The sequence below is a fragment of the Podarcis erhardii genome, assembly GCF_964252035.2.
Source record: "Podarcis erhardii genome assembly, chromosome: 8".
NCBI lineage: Eukaryota > Metazoa > Chordata > Lepidosauria > Squamata > Lacertidae > Podarcis > Podarcis erhardii.
The window spans coordinates 86,480,891-86,497,426 of record NC_138499.1 but is presented as its reverse complement, the minus strand read 5'-3'; the positions used below and the strand labels follow the sequence as shown (position 1 = coordinate 86,497,426).

Sequence of the window (16,536 nt, the reverse complement as noted above, 5' to 3'; positions counted from 1 at the left end):
TACTTGCCATTCAAAAACATTCAGTAATGCTATCTGGGTTTGTGATTTTTTGGGGGGTGGGGCAAAGAAAAGAAGCCGTGAACAGGCCTCATTGGTCCACGGACTCACCTGCACACCAAGTGAGTATGTTATTCCTCCAGAAACAATTCTTGCCCTACGAATATAACACTGTAACTTGGCAGAGATATTAGATATTAATGGTCACAGAGTGAGAAATAGATCTCTGGATCTCTTTTTGCTGCAATAAGCAAAAAGTCCTGCAACAACTATTTTTTAAGTTTCAAAACAACTCCCTGGGAAGGATAGTAAACTAAATGAGATGCGGAACTAAGAGATTGTGCAACATTATTTGTGAAAGAATCTATACAGGAAAAAGAACAAAAGCAGACATTAAGAAGCAGAACTAAGTCTGAAGACATGTGTCCACTGGATGTACTTCCAGCACGCCTGTTCCAGAAGGGGAGCCATGCTGATCTTTCTTTCTTTCTTTCTTTCTTTCTTTCTTTCTTTCTTTCTTTCTTTCTTTCTTTCTTTCTTTCCTTCCTTCCTTCCTTCCTTCCTTCCTTCTTTCTTTCTTTCTTTCTTTCTTTCTTTCTTATTGTCTTTTAATGATTTAGTCCCGCATGACCCCACTATTCTGACTTTTCCAAACAAACCACATATATACAGTGGAGTCTAGTACACTCTTGATAACCTTCTACAGTGGTACCTCAGGTTAAGTACTTAATTTGTTCTGGAGCTCCGTTCTTAACCTGAAACTGTTCTTAACCTGAAGCACCACTTTAGCTAATGGGGCCTCCTGCTGCCGCCGCACCACCGGACCACGATTTCTATTCTCATCCTGAAGCAAAGTTCTTAACCTGAGGTATTATTTCTGGGTTAGCAGAGTCTGTAACCTGAAGCATATGTAACCTGAGTTACCACTGTAATTATGATCAGAATTAGGTTTACAAGTAAATTTCCCTTTCAGACTTTCCATATCTGCTGCTCTTATCGAGTATTTGGCACACAGCAGCTCATAAGGCTTGTTCTGTTATTGAAAGGACCCACCACAAATTTGAATGACTTCAGAGGAAGCAAGAGCTGTGGTGATGGAACCCAAAGAGTCTATGCAAAAGAGGAAACCAAGGATGACACTGCGGGAAGAAAGAGGCCACCTTGCCGTATGTGTGCACCACACTGGGTCTTTGACCCAAGTGGAATGAAGTCTCGTTTTGCCCCTGGGGAAAGAAGCTCTTAGGATGGAAGAGGTGTGCAGCATGCCGCCTTTGTGATCAGCAGAAAGGAGATCTTGCGAGCAGGTGGAAGCTGTGGCTTTTCTCCAAAAGAGTCTCTGCTTACGTTCCCTGCCCTTCTCTCCGGGTGGCCACCCACAAAGAGAAGGCAAACAGAGGAAAAGTTCCCTTTAGGAGCCATCTGATTCTGGTCACTTGCACACCTTTTGGACCTTGAGGTTTTTGGGGTCAGCACCCAGCTGCAGTGTCTGAAAAAAGGTGGCTGCTGTTACCTGTGTGTTGTTAAGAGAAAGAGGGTGCAGCAGGCAGAGGGAGCAGGTCGCCCTGCAAAGCAACCCCAAAGTCTCCTTCTCCCCATCTCGCCCCTGGATGGCAGGCAGAGGGAGGCTCCGCTCTGGCTCAGCTGCACGCTCAAGGCTCAGCCCGACAGTCAGCTGCCGCTGTCCTTGCCAATATCGTAAAGTTGCCCTCCTTCGTGGGCAAGGAAGCTGAAACTTCCTGGTAACACTCATTGCTGTGGGCAGAGGAGGTTGTGTGGCTGTGTGCGGTGGCAGGGAGCAAGGGGCGCGGTCGGAGCAGCCACCCCATGAGCCCAAATCTATTTTTTTTTAAAAAAAAAATAATATTTATTAAAGTTTCAAAAATGTTACAAAAATGAAAAAGAAAAAGAAAATAAGAAAAATACAAAATACAGAAAAACAAAAACAATTAAAAACATTTAAATCTTTCCATGTCTTGTCTTTCATTTACTTGTTTCCCTGACCTCCTCACACCTCCCTTTTTTGTATTCTAATTCAATTAGCAGTTTCAGCAAATCCTTTCCATTTTTGCTTTTATCTTAATAATTTATCTTTATATATTGTAACTTTACATTCTCACCTATTCATAATCCAATTTTACCTAATTCTATAACCACATAACTTCATTCCCGCATCCTTCTAACATTCCTTAATTTTACAATGTTTCTGTAAATAGTCTTTAAATTTCTTCCAATCTTCTTCTACCGACTCTTCTCCCTGGTCTCGGATTCTGCCACCCCATGAGCCCAAATCTAGACTTGGACTGAACCCACCCAGACTGAGCCCCTGGAGAGCTTCTGCCAGACCCCACTAGACTGAGACAGAGCAACCACAGCAGTCCTCGACTATGGTTTTTTAAGCTCCCCGCCAGGGCCGTCTTAAGCATATCTGGCACTGTGGTGCAAAGATCCCTCAGGCGACCCCCGTTTCCCAGAGTTGTAGACCTTTTCCCAAGCCTCTTCAGGGATCGCTCTCCTCCCTGGAGGCTTGGGAAGGAAGCTGCATGCCTGCTAGCCCTATGGTTGATGGGGCCATAGCTGTCAACCTTCCCTTTTTTTTGTGGGAAATTGTGTGGGTGGCGCTGTGGGTTCAACCACTGAGCCTAGGACGTGCTGATCAGAAGGTCTGTGGTTCGAATCCCCGCGACGGGGTGAGATCCCATTGCTCAGTCCCTGCTCCTGCCAACCTAGCAGTTCAAAAGCACGTCAAGGTGCAAGTAGATAAATAGGTACCACTCTGGCGGGAAGGTAAACGGTGTTTCCGTGCGCTGCTCTGGTTTGCCAGAAGCGGCTTAGTCGTGCTGGCCACATGACTCAGAAAAGTTGTCTGCGGACAAATGCCGGCTCCCTCGGCCAATGAAGCGAGATGAGCGCCGCAACCCCAGAGTCGGCCACGACTGGACCTAATGGTCAGGGGTCCCTTTACCTTTACCCTTATTTCAGCACCGTTTCCGCTGCTTCCCACTGCTATCCTGGATTGTCAGATATCCCTAGACAGTCCCCGGGACAGGTGAGGTTGCTGATCCCTTAAATTTCGAGGCTGCTGATCCCTTATTTTCAAATCTGAAAGTTGACAGCTATGGATGGGGCACAGCTGGTGGGCTTGCAGGGAAAAGGGAGGCCGCCGGCAAAGCTGCGCAGATCCTGGGTCACCCCTGAGAGGCCAGCGCCCTGGTGCAATGCACCAGTAAGCCCAATAGGAAAGACGGCTCTATTCCCTGCAGCTGGTTTGTGCCAGTGCCGCCCGCCACGTCCAAGATGCTGCGCTGGGACCAAACGGAGCCTCGGAGAGGTGGATGGATGCGAGGCATGCAGGACGGGCGTAAAAGGGAAGCGGGCAGAAGTTTCCATTGTCAGTAGGAAGCCACAAAATGGGGAACCCGCTTGCTAGACGGGGAGAAACAGCGCGCGGGGGGGGGGAGAAGAAGCCCCCCGTCTCGATGCCTCTCTGTGGAAGGAAGGCTCTTAGGCAGCTCTGCAGCGGGGCAGGCGGAGAGGCGAGAGGGTTTCTGAGCCTGAGCAGAGCGCGGGCTGCCTAAGCGCGCCGCCCGCCCCGTCCCTTACTCACCGCGCCGCGCTCGAAGTCATCGTAGAAGGGCTTGTCGAGCAGGTGCCTCTCGCTCGTGCCCCCCGAGCCCACCAGGCTCAGGTAGACGTAGTCGTCGGTGCCCGCGAACCACTGGCTGCCCGTCGCCACCGTCACCGAGTAGGACGGCATGGCTGTGCCCAGGAGCCGAGCAGCAGTCGCGGGGCTGCGCGCAGGCACAAGGAGGCGCCGCCCCGCCGAGCGAGGAGGGCGAGGTCCCGCTCCGAGGGGAGGCGCTGTCGCGGCCGCCGCAGAGAAGGCGCCCCGCCGCCGTCGGGGGCCAGTGGAGGCGCTGCCGCTCCTCGGGCTGAAGGTGCCGCGGACGCCCCGTCTACAGTGGCGTAGCGTGGGTTGTCAGCACCGGGGCAAGGCAAGTAATTTGCACCCCCTAACCCGTGGATTTGCGCCCCTAACCCGTGGATTTGCGCCCCCTAACCCCCAGATGTTGCACCCGGTGCGGCCGGCCCCCCCCTGCACCACCCCCCCACGCTACGCCACTGCCCGTCTAGGGGCTCCTCCGCAGGAACTTTGCTGGCGCTCTAGCAGAGCATCTTTCCTTCTTCCAACTTAGCCCCCCAAGACCAAGCAGTCTTTCTGGGGGTTTGGGATTCCACTGCAAAAGTTTCTAAACCTAGAGGAGAACTGTGTCCCTCTGTGAGCTCTCGTCTAGATTTAGAGGTTGGGAGGCATCAGCCGGAGTGAGTGCTGCAATGGAATTGCCTAATTACGCTTTATAGCTCTATATAAGATCTAGATCCTAGATATGGCTTATATCTCCAGTTCCGTCTAAGTCTTGTTTTGCATCCTCCGGCGCAAATATATTCAAATGATGTACTTCTGCCTCGATGACTCACTGCCTCGTGTGTGTGTGTGTGTGTGTGTGTGTGTTGTTTTTCGTTTGTAAAGGGAGATTTAAATATATTTCAAATTGGTTCTATGATTCCCCACAGCGCACAATATACAAAATAATGCAAAGACCACACCTTTTGTTCTTGGATTGGTGGACCTCCTCAATATACCCCCTTTGGTTTTCTTTGTGTGTGTGAAGACAGAACAAATACAGTAGTACCTCGGATTACACACGCTTCAGGTTACACACTCCGCAAACCCAGAAATAGTACCTCGGGTTAAGAACTTTGCTTCAGGATGAGAACAGAAATCATGCTCTGGCAGCGCGGCAGCAGCAGGAGGCCCCATTAGCTAAAGTGGTGCTTCAGATTAAGAACAGTTTCAGGTTAGGAACGGACCTCCGGAACGAATTAAGTACTTAACCCAAGGTACCACTGTATAATGGGGGAAGTTCTACTGTGGCTCCAGTGATCAGAGGAGCCTCCCCCCCCCCTTGGAAGGACAATTGGGGCAATGGGAGAGATGAAATGCCTCAGAAAAAATGGGGGGGGGGAGAGAAATTGGTATGGGTGGGATTGAATGAGATAGGTAACCGGCTAGAAATTCAGAACTACATTCAACTCATGGATAATGAAATAAGGATTTCAACCCAGTATGCTTCCAAGCACAATTCAAAGTGTTGGTGCTGACCTTTAAAGCCCTAAACGGCCTTGGTCCTGTATACCTGAAGGAGCATCTCCATCGCCATCGTTCTTCCTGGACACTGATGTCCAGCACCGAAGGCCTTCTGGCGGCTCCCTCTCTGCAAGAAGTGAGGTTACAGGGAACCAGGCAGAGGGTCTTCTCGGTAGTGGCGTCTGCCCCATGGAACGCCTTCCCATCAGATGTCAAGGCAATAAGCAACTATCCTTCTTTTAAAAGACATCTGAAGGCAGCCCTCTTTAGAAGAAGAGGAGGAGGAGTTTGGATTTGATATCCCGCTTTATCACTACCCTAAGGAGTCTCAAAGCGGCTAACAATCTCCTTTTCCCTTCCTTCCCCACAACAAACACTCTGTGAGGTGAGTGGGGCTGAGAGACTTCAAGAAGTGTGACTGGCCCAAGGTCACCCAGCAGCTGCACGTGGAGGAGCGGAGACGCGAACCCGGTTCCCCAGATTACGAGTCCACCGCTCTTAACCATTACACCACACTGGCTCTCTTTAGGGAAGTTTTTAATGTTTAATGCTGTATTGTGTTTTTAATATGTGATTGAGAGCCGCCCTGAGTGACTGGGGAAACCCATCCAGATGGGTGGGATATAAATAAATAAATTGTTGTTGTTGTTGTTGTTGTTAAAGGGCTGGGGTCGATTATGAAAAGGAGGATAGAAACATAAATAGCAGACAGATAGTCAAATCTGGGGGGAAATGTGAAAGAAACACACTTTGAAAATGTTGTCTATTAGGATAAAAGAAAATTATAAATTAGTTTGGAGCTGGTATTTAATACAAGTCAGATTAAATCAAATAAACACGAAATATTCAGTACAGAACAAATTCCTTCCAGTAGCACCTTAAAGACCAACTAAGTCAGTTCTTGGTATGAGCTTTTGTGTGCATGCACACTTCTTCAGATATCTGAAGAAGTGTGCATGCACACGAAAGCTCATACCAAGAACTGACTTAGTTGGTCTTTAAGGTGCTACTGGAAGGAATTTGTTCTGTTTTGACTATGGCAGACCAACACGGCTACCTATCTGTAACTGGAAATATTCAGTGTTATGTTATGCCAGGAAACAGGGAATTATGTTCACATGTGGTGGGGGTATAAATATGTACAATTTGGGGGGCAAAGGGTGTTTAAGGAGATAACAGAAATCACTGGGTTAAAGCTGACCAAAAGTCCAGAGGTAGCATTATCATCAATTTATAATGGTGTGGAGGGTTCACAGGCTATGAAAGACTTACTCACAAATTTATTGACAGCTGCATGAGTTATTATAGCTAAGAAGTGGAAGGGGCAAGGTGAATACAAAATAGAAAAATGGTATAAAGAGGCCTGGGATATAGCTATTAATTAACATGTGCTATTAAGGTAAGATGGGGAACATGCAGGAGAAATGATTTTGAGGAGATATGGAAGGTGTTTGTAGAATTTGTACTGTTAAAACCGAAAGGGGTCAAACCATCACCAAGAGGTGTTGAAATATTGGGAGGTTGGATAGTTACAATGGAATGGTCTCAGGAGTACGGTGCACATTTTTATTCTTATTTATTTGTTATTATTACTTTGTCAAAATAAAAAAGAAAACATTTTTTCAACAAAACTAATGTGGACAGAAGGAAAACGGAGCAAGACACCTGGTGCTAGCTTGGTTGCCAGAGCTATTGGAAGGAGGCATACAATGTACCATCCAACCATCTTAGGGCAGGGGTTGGCAAACTAAGGTCCGTGGGCCGGATAAGGCCCAAGGACCCTGACACCTGCCCAGTCAGTCCCCGTGCTGAACTGGCATGGCGACATCTCGCTGCGCGGGGACTGAATTCTGCGACAGGTGCACGGGCTGCTTTGGATTGGCTCCAGGAAGATCCTGCAGCCAATCTGAAGCCCCGGATGCCTCTAGGCAGGTGGCAACACTGGCCAATCCAAAGCCTCGCTGCCCACGCGCTGAGAAAACCCGGTGCGGCTTCGGATTGGCTCCAGGAAGCTCCCGCAGCCAATTCGAAGCTGCGGAAGCCTCTGGGCGGGCAGCTACACTGGCCAATCTGAAGGGACGCTGAATTTCCTCTGCAGCCATGGCATTGCAGCCATGGACAGAGGGGCTAGTGGGCATGCCGCTAGGCTTCAGCCGGAGCTTGGCGTGCCTGCTGGCCCCGTGCCCGGGATAGCTCTCCCAGAAAAGAGAGGCGCTGCTACCGCCATCAGCTATCAACTGCTGCAAGAAAGTAGGAAAGCAGGGGGAGAGAAGCCCCCCTCTGCCAGTATGTGTGTGCACATGTCCCTGTGTGCAGTCCGGCCCACCAGAAGATTTGAGGGGCAGTGAGCCGGCCCGCTGGTAGAAAGATTTGCTGACCCCTGGTCTTAGGGACTCCACTCCAGATACGTGAAGGGCTTGTTCCTTAGCCTTTTCTTCTTCCAAAGATGTCCCACCAGGCAGCTGGTACGGATTTTAACCCCCAAATCCTCTCACAAATGTGTATAGCCACAAGGCAGAAGAGGTTTAGTATCAGTTTGCCTTCTCCTAGATGGGCGGGCTTCCCAGGTATTGGGGTGTTAGGGGAGGGTTAGTACCTCTGGGACAAGACACGTTGTGCTTCCTCTTGGGTAAAAACAAAAAATTCCTTCCAGTAGCAGACCAACACGGCTACCTATCTGTAACTGTTCCTCTTGGGTAGTTTGGCCACCTTTGGTCCCTACCCTGCACTCACCTCTCACCTGTGGCTCCTAGAGGCTGTCAGCATGCGACAGCGGCCACACCTTGGGAACAGCTTCGACTGCCCATCTAAACCAGGTGAGGGTAGCGGATGGGTCTCAAACCCTCAGTAACTTAGGGACTTCCCCTGCATGCAAAGACAGGCTCCAGAAGAATGAGTGGACCAGACCAACAGTGGGTCCAACTGTCAAGAAGGTGGTTACTGCACTGTGCTGTAGAGTGAAATGAGAGGCAGATGGGGCTTCTCAGCGAAAATGTAGTATAGGGAAATAAGCATCCCCTCTATTCATCCAAGTCATTTATAAAGATGTTGAACAGCACAGGGCCAAAGGCAGAGTCCTATGACACCCTACTTGAGATTCTTCTTCCATTGATGCAGTCATGAATGAGGGATGTTTGGGAATTCGTTTTAAAAAGCTGAAGATCCATCTAACGGTGGTATTATTCAAATTACATTTTACTAGGTTGTCAGCAAGGATATCCCAGGAGACTTTGGCTTGTTCCCAACAAAGTCATTGCATGAATGGAATTCATTCTACTCATACAATGGAATTCCCCTCTCTATTCTCCCCCTGCATGCATGCATGCATGCATGCATGTATGCAATCAATCAATCAATCAATCAATCAATCAATCAATCAATCCATCCACATACATACATACATATATACATACACACACACACACACACACACATGGACTGGAGCAGGTTTGGGGATGGAGCAGGGAGGGCGAATTCCATTGCTTCAGTAATGTAATTACTTTAGCTGGATACAACCCAATGTCCACTACAACATTCCCATGAACTACCAAACTACTAACTATCAAAAAAGGTGGTTATATATATATATCTGCTTGAGCTTCAAAACATCAAATTAAAAATTGTTCGATAAAATGCTGTGAATTCACCTTTTATTTTTAAGAGAGAGCTGTAATAATGCGCTTGCCAACTGAAATAAATAAAACCAATTTTCTTTTCATTATCTCTGATGGAAATATAGTATGTGGTGTTCTGCTCTTCAACTCCTTTTCTCTTCCCCTTGCAAATACTCAGACAGGCTGCCTGAGAACACATGGGAGATTAGTTCTACTATCTCCTTATTTGAGATTCGCTCTTAAGATGCATCTGAAAATACTTTTCACACTGCATGATAGCATCCCTCTGAGTCAGCAGTCCTCAGACACAGATACCAGAGTTCAGGACACTAACAGTTTCTGCTTCACAGGTTTGCTATACAGAAGTGGGAAATAGACAAAGATACAGTGAAGAAGAGGCTGACAAAGGAGCTTAATTTTTCAAAGCACAGACTGTCAAGAATTCAGGAAGAGACCTGCTCTTCTTCAGCCCTTTCGTGCGCCACGAGATCCAAATAGTAGGTTGTCTTACAGACTGCACAAAGCAAAAGAAATAGTGACATTTGCGGGAGAGAGGAAAAACCCAACAAGCAGGAGACACCAAGCCCCTCCCTGTAAAATATGCAGAGAATGTGGAACTTGCTGTTGGTTTTAAAAACATAGATTTATCTGAAATGAAAATGAATTACGTGCTTGTAGTTTAATTCTGTGACAACTATTTCAACATTATACTTAGCACTTATAGATGTCTGCTGAAACAATTTTTTATCTACTTTCTAAATCAATGATGTAATGATTCAAGATATCTAACAATAATGAAGTCTACGGAAGCAGAATTTCCTATCTGTTTAAGAAATTAATGGTGTAATGTCAGTATGTCGGAAGTACAGTAAAGACTCAGCCTTTAAACAGGAATTTCTGCACAAGTAGCAAGATCCAGACCCTTAAGAAAATATTACTAGCACCAGGAATGTTCATTAGAGTCCCTTTACTATGAGGGCTGGGATCATTTACAGGGAGAGGGGGGCGTCTACTGCAGCATCAATGATAAGCTAACTCAGGACTTCCCTCTCACATTAGGGATGGAAATCGTGCTGCTAGTGGGATGGACAAATTTCATGTCTTCTAAGTGCAAAAGAAAATCCAGGAAGCTTGGACATTTGGGAATTAAGATTCACCGGAAAGTAGCAGCAATTCTCACTATACAGTCATCCCATTGGGGGCTTCTAATGTACATTCCGGTGATCTTGGCACCTTGCAACTATGCATCTGCTGTGTTACTAGCTGTCCCTCTTTGGTGCCTGGAAACCTCTCAGAGCCACCAGAACCTCACATAGACAATCAACATGATAAAGAACACAGCAACAGCCGCGAGCTTGGCATAGGTGGAACGCATGTTCAAATATTTTGCATCCTGGCGATATTTCTTCGACAAACTGGACAGGTTGTTTGCCTTGGAATCCAAAGCTGTTTCAAAAGAACAAATAATTAATAAGACACATTAGTATTTGTAGGTGTGCAGTTATGGATTTATATCGCATTGCCATATATTCATGATATGTTTCAAATTAAAGGCCTGAATCTGCTGACGTCAGTCTGACCTAAGAGCAAACGTTTTCATTTTCCTTGTTGGAAAAATTACAGGAGGACGACAGTTTCTGTCAAGCACCCAGTCACACATCTATTATCTGCTGTTAATCAAAAAGTTTGCTTTTCGTTAGAAAAAGTGGCTCACATTTATTCCAGCAGCCACCTATCATCTGAAAAGTCTCTCTGGAGGGACATGGGACTCTTCTGAAGAACGCAGGAGGGGACATGGGGGGGGGGCTGCCCATAGTCAGGTTTGGATTCTAAGTAAAGGAAGCTCACAAAAGGGATGTGTCTTCTCCCATCCTTCCTCTATTGATTTGAAGGATGCTCCCACCCCACTTTCTGCAAAGGTTTTCAGAGGGGTCACAAGCAGCTGCAAGTGGGGAATGGGAGGGAAACTGCCCTTCCATTTATTCCCGTAGGTTAATGTATCTTAGGACCCAAGCAAGAGTTTATTAAAAACTTCTCATTGGTTTCTAGAACTCTGACGTTGCGGCGATAAGGTGGTGGAAGTATTAGCTGAGAAACTGAGGCACTGCCTGGGAAGTCATGGAATCCAGAAGCTGCTATGGGCAGGATGAATGAGGACTGAGCGAAACCATCTTCCCCTACAACTTTTGAATTGTGTTACAGCAAAGATTTGGTCCGTATGTGATGCGTATGTTTCTCATTCAAAAGTGTCCCAATCAATAGCTAATACTGTTAGCCACTGTTCTGAGTTTATTATTCCCCACGAGCTCTGGTGTATCATTTTTAACGTGTAAACTGAATGCAAACTGTGCATCCTAGACTCATGTCAGAAGCATGCAAAACTGAATTCTTTCTCTGCAATGCAACCCTCTGAATAAAGTTTTTTCCTGAATCAATGGATGTCTGCCTATGTAACAGCCTGTGCACCTGCTATTTATGAGGACTTCAGGCTGCTCCCCTACCCTTTCTGAAACTGCTTGCAAATAATGCCCCCTCACAGACTTTCAGTTCTTGTATTCTGTGGGATACATGCCCCAAATATTTATATACCAAGATCCAACTACTGCCAATAACTCATCACCTGCTCACTGCCTCCCCTGCTGCTGCTGCTGCTGCTGCTGCCACCACCCAGCCCCTTCTTTTCCTGTACCCTTGGAAGTAAGCCCCACTTCTTCATTAAAGAGAAGCTGGACACACATATTATGGGCACAGCAAGTGGAAGAACAGTTTCAAAAACTGCCCTGAGTTCTATAATAATGTACCTCCCACATTTTGGGTCTGGGGTGGGACATGTAATGGCAAACTGCATAAGTTCACATCTAAACTGCTCAGTTGCTGCTCAAACAAAAGAGGAAGCAAGAAATTTTGAAAAGTATGAAGCAAAAGCTACAGAGGTGGAGAAGCAGAAGCTACAGAGGTAGAGCTCCATCACAGAGAAGAAAGGCGCTATACCATTTGCCCAAGTGATGGGGGGCTACTGCAACCACTGCCAAGTTAGGCATGGTTCCAGGCCAGGTTCCATTGCTGAAGCAATGAGGTATGAAGATACCTACCTTAAACAAGCCAGCTTGTTCAACATACAATTGAGATGGACATTCTGCCTGCTTTGGCTTTCGGGCAAAATCAGAAAAGGCAGATCTCTGTTCTGAGGAACTTATAATTTAAGCATGATGAACAAAAGGGAAAAAAAAGATGACGAATGGGATATGCAATGGTAACATGGGAAGAAAGCAAGCAAAAGAAGATATGTATATTTAGGCCTAATCTAACTGGGAATAAGGGATGATCAATGTGATGAAGGACTGGGAAACCAAGTGTCAGGGGCTCAGGAGCTGAGGCACAGGGAAGATGGGAGATGGAGAGCGAGGGGGAGGAATCCGAAGGGAGCGTAGGAGGGGACAGTGGTCCGAGGGATTCCATGAGCCTCTCCAGCGAATCGGAAGATTCACAGAAGGGAGCGCCAGTGGCCAGGGGCAGGGGGGTCCCAAGGGGAACGCCCCAGGAGCAAGGGGGCAGCAGGGACTCCCAGAGCAGTAGTTGGAAATCAGGACCAGCTTCCCCACCAGAGCAGAGTGGGGGGGAAGAGTCCCAGGCATCGGGGCCAGTGCTTTCCCCACCAGGGAGAGGAGACGAGGCAGAGTCTACCACGTCTCCCTCGGAGAGTTGAACAACGGAAGGGAGGTCAGATCCGGCCAGTGTCACGGAAGAGGGAAGCAGTGATAGAAGTAGTGTAACGGTTAGGAGAAAGGTCACTGGGTTGGCGCGAGAAGCAAGTTCAAATGTACAGGAGCGCGGGACAGCAGAGAGTGAGGATTGGGAACCGGGTCCTAAAGCACGCCGGAGGCAGGGGGAGGAGCTAAGCGACTCAGCGTCGGAAGAGTCCAGAAAGGGCAATGCCCCAGAGGGCAGGAGGACCCAGAGGAGAAGAGAGCAGCGCAGGAGGTGGAGCAGGGCTAGGATCTTAAACTGGTGTGGAAGGGGCGGAGACTCAGACGGGACTTCGCCAATCTAGAGTCTAGACGTAGGGCTGCACGCTCTGGCTTTGAAATGGAAATTAAACTTCAATAAAGACTTTTGTACATAACATCAGCCTGGCGTTGGTCCTCTGTGAGCTGGGACCTAGAGGCAGCTCTGACACCAAGCCTTATGAAGAATGGTCGAGGGAGCTGGGTAGGTTTAGCCTGCAAAAGAGGAGACTGAGGAGATAGGATAGCCATTTTCAAATAACTAAAGAACTGCCACATGGAAGATGGAGGAAGCTTGTTTTCTCCTGCTCCAAAGGGTGGGCCCTGAACAAGAAAGGAGAGTCTGACTAATCAGGAAGAGCTTTCTGGTGGTAAGAGCTGTTTGCCAGTGGAACCCACCTCGGAGGGTGGTGGACTCTCCTTCACTGGATGTTTTTAAGCAGAGGTTGGATGGCCATCTGTCATGGATGCTTTAGCTGATATTCCTGAACTGCAGGGGGTTGGACTAGATGACCCTCAGGGTCCCTGCCAACTCTATGATTTAAAGAAAAAGAAATAAGTAGTAACACCCAGGTGTTCTGGGGGAGAGTTCAAGGTACAAGGGATTGCGAGTGAACAGAAAAGAGTAGGAGACTTTAAGATGCTATAAGAGTGCAGTGAAGTTTGGGGAAGATCATAGGGCACAACCTGTCATTGTACAGGGCAAAGCTGTAGGGTGCTTTAATTCTAAGGAGAAGAATAAAGATTTGTTGAATGGCGAAGGAGATGAGAATCCAGAGCAGAGATGATTGCTGGAGCACCCTAACAGAGTTTTAGGGAACAGGGGTCAGCAGGTTTTTGCCTGGCCAAGGCTGGAAATTGTCATGCTTGCTATGGTGCACAACATGATAGAAATTATTCCTGGTATTCTACAACACCCTTCAAGCAAGTTTCCAGGGGACTTAATAAAGCAAAGCAAATCAGAATAAAAGCAGTTAACATATACAGACAATGCTGTAGAAGCAGGAAAAAAAAATATGTAAGAGCAGCATAAAATCATGAGTAAATATAAAACATGTATAAACAAACACTTATGAAACCTGGATATATTAAAAAGTGTTCACATTTATTTATTTTATTTATGTCCCACCCTTTACCAAAAAAATCACAGGGCAAGCCACAAAATGGGGAGGGGGAACTACATAAAAACAGTTATTTGAATATTTATGACATGACATCAAAGCGACATCAGAGCTGGAACACATTCAATCTCAGAGCACCACAAGGGAGAAAATAGCCACTTACTGCAATTCCAATGATGTGGCCCCCCATAATAAAGCATCAGTTGAATATCTTAACGTAGGGAAAGCGCATGTGCATACAGGGTGTGCTATATTGCACAAAGCAGCTTGCCACCGCTTCCCCCGTTCCTACTGCATAGGCTACAATCGCATCTGATCATCCCAGAAAAAGGCAGAGCAGCGTGTGCATGCAACAGTCACTGTACCTGAAAGTGCTTCGCCTCGTTGTAGAACTTCTTCAATGTTGGCTACCATGATTCTCTGTACATCCTGCAACTCTGTGTTGATGGAGCCAAGGTTTCTTCTTGCACGACTGTCAATATATAGTTTCTTGGTTTTCTGGATATAAGTATCTGAAACAAGAGGTAGCTGCTCATGAATTAGTCCCTCTTCCCTTCAGTGTCCAACAGCTAATTTATGTCTTTTATTTATCAGTTCCACACAGGTGGTCAGTCTTGGTTGTCCACCAATTATCCTTTTTGGTGGCAATTTTCATTGTAGCATTCAGTGGAGAGGAGGTTTAACCTTGTCTCCACAATCATGGTCCTAATGAAAATTGGCTCCCCAAGACTGTTAGCTCCATTGGCATGCTTTAGAGCATTTTCTTCTAAAGCTAATAATAGGGTGGGATGGGAATTGTCACTGTGGTAACAGTTGGGAAGGGTTAAATCTACTCTCCCTGTGCACTGAGATACTTATAAAATTGGAACTCACATTCACCTATTGCTAAATAGGTGTTTTTGTGTAACACAGGTGTACAACTTAATGATGGTTGCAGCATCACATGTAATAATAGTCCATAATTTTCCTATCAAGGTTGAGCAACCATGGTGGCAAGCATTCAGAAACTCTCACTGGTCCTAAGTACAAGAGTGTTTATAAGAGATGACACAGATCTCCCAAGAAAAAAGAATGTCAGAGTCCACTCACTGTATTTGTGTGAGGGAAAGGGATATTTGCATAATTCGACCTGATATTCTGTAAAACTTCTGGGAGGATCCAGTCTCTGGGGTCTTTTTAGAGGACAACAATTATTATTTTTTTAAGGACTGTGCTAATGCAAGAAACTTTCCAGGACAGAGAACTAGGGGTGGCAGAAGGAGGAGAAGCTGCCATCAGGACTACCAAAGGAACCTTGCAGGGACGCCTTTGCCTGATGAGGAAGGGGAAGAACCTCACCAAACTCAATGAAAGAATAGGGCCTGGACACCGTTGGGACCTTCTTTCCATGCTGCTCATCGAATTCTGAGTGCAAATCTTCCAGGTATGCAAAGGCCAGCTTTTTGGGGAAGGCAGCTTCACACAGTACCAGGTAACACACCCCTCTCTCAATGATGTAACTGCAAAAGAAGATACAACAGGTCTGATGTTAGCTCGACAGCAAGCCAACTTACATCTTTCCCAAATTTTCCCTAAAGACACGGAGCAATCATCCTCTCTAGCAACCCCTAATCCAGCATATGGTCTACAACTTCCTATTGAGTTTTTGTTGTACTTACTGAAAAGTCATGGCTCCTGCTTCCAAGGTGCACCTGGTCGGAGACTGTTCATTGAGCTTCCGGAACAGCTGTTTGGCTTGGCTCTGGTACTGCTGCAGGTCTCTACCAGACTACAAAACAACACAAATCTTTAATGCAGAGCTCCAGCAGGCTGACAAAGCACTGGCCTTTGCTCAGAGCAAAGTGTCAGTCACGGAGCCAACAGGAACTGGGTCAAGAATAACCAAACCCAAATGCTTCCCCTTCTGCTGCTGCTACTAGACTGTTTCCTCTCTATACAACAACAGAAGAGGCACCCAGCTGGACCCCCGAAATTTCAGCTCAGGATTCCCAGCCCCCACAATGTGTTCTTCTACGAAAGCAAAATATTCAGAGCGAAGGAAGGCAGGCAGGCAGGCTGTCCCTGCCTGCCTCATCTCTTAGATGGGGGGGGGGCTCTCTCTTGCGGGGGGGGGGGAGAGAAGCAGATTCATCCGGCCCTTGACTTCAGGAGCCAGGAGGGCCATTCTCGGCCTGGCCCACCCAGCAACCGCGGACCTCCCAGGCAGGCCTGGCGGGGAGCCCCGAGGCCGACATCTCTAGCGGAGCCAGGATCGCGCAGGGCTCCTGCTTCCGAGTAGCCGCGCCCGGAGTCCCGGGAGCAGGAGGTGGAGGCCTGGCTCGGCCCGGCCGCCGCTCACCTGCTCGTCTTCCTGCATGGAGGCGGCCAGAGGAAGCCCGTCGGCCACCCGCGCGATGACGGTGAGGAGCACCATGGCTGCCGCTGCGCCACGGCCCACAACAGCGGAGCTGGCCGGAAGGCGAAAGGGAACTTCCGGGTTCGTGGGGGGAAATGCTCCGGCCCACTTCCGTTCCGGTGGTTTAAAGGTCCCGGGCGGAACGCGGCGCCCCCGGAGCTCGGGTTCCGCTGCTGCCTTTCCGCTTCCCTCTGGCCGTCGGCTTCTCTGTGGCCCGCGGCGCCCAATCCTCCCGCTCTGCGTGGGGAGCCTTGGAACT

At 47.7% G+C, this 16,536-nt stretch overlaps 2 protein-coding genes across 2 annotated transcripts in view; both read right to left on the bottom strand.

Moving 5' to 3' along the window:
• ALOX5 (arachidonate 5-lipoxygenase) overlaps positions 1-3,780 on the bottom strand; it is a 34,550-nt gene extending 30,770 nt beyond the window's left edge. The window contains exon 1 of the mRNA XM_081872735.1: positions 3,602-3,780. Coding sequence (XP_081728861.1) covers positions 3,602-3,751 — 150 coding nt within the window. The 5' untranslated portion in view covers positions 3,752-3,780. The remainder of the gene's footprint in view (positions 1-3,601) is intronic.
• Positions 3,781-8,776: 4,996 nt separating this feature from the next.
• LOC309348507 (vesicle-trafficking protein SEC22b) lies at positions 8,777-16,327 on the bottom strand. Its single transcript, XM_081873748.1, has 5 exons — positions 16,221-16,327; positions 15,541-15,650; positions 15,221-15,381; positions 14,248-14,394; positions 8,777-10,203 (listed from the first exon to the last, which is right to left on the bottom strand). The coding sequence occupies exons 1-5, from the start codon at positions 16,293-16,295 to the stop codon at positions 10,049-10,051; spliced, it is 648 nt and encodes a 215-aa protein (XP_081729874.1). The 5' UTR covers positions 16,296-16,327; the 3' UTR covers positions 8,777-10,048.
• Between the last annotated feature and the right edge of the window lie 209 nt (positions 16,328-16,536).

Bases quoted from the DNA above. Each gene is read 5' to 3' on its own strand.
- LOC309348507 (XM_081873748.1), bottom strand. From the start codon at position 16,295: ATGGTGCTCCTCACCGTCATCGCGCGGGTGGCCGACGGGCTTCCTCTG. The intron at 15,651-16,220 runs GTGAGCGGCGGC...GTTGTTTTGTAG, and splicing joins CCATGCAGGAAGACGAGCAG to TCTGGTAGAGACCTGCAGCA. The intron at 10,204-14,247 runs GTACAGTGACTG...CTTTTGAAACAG, and splicing joins ACGAGGCGAAGCACTTTCAG to CTTTGGATTCCAAGGCAAAC.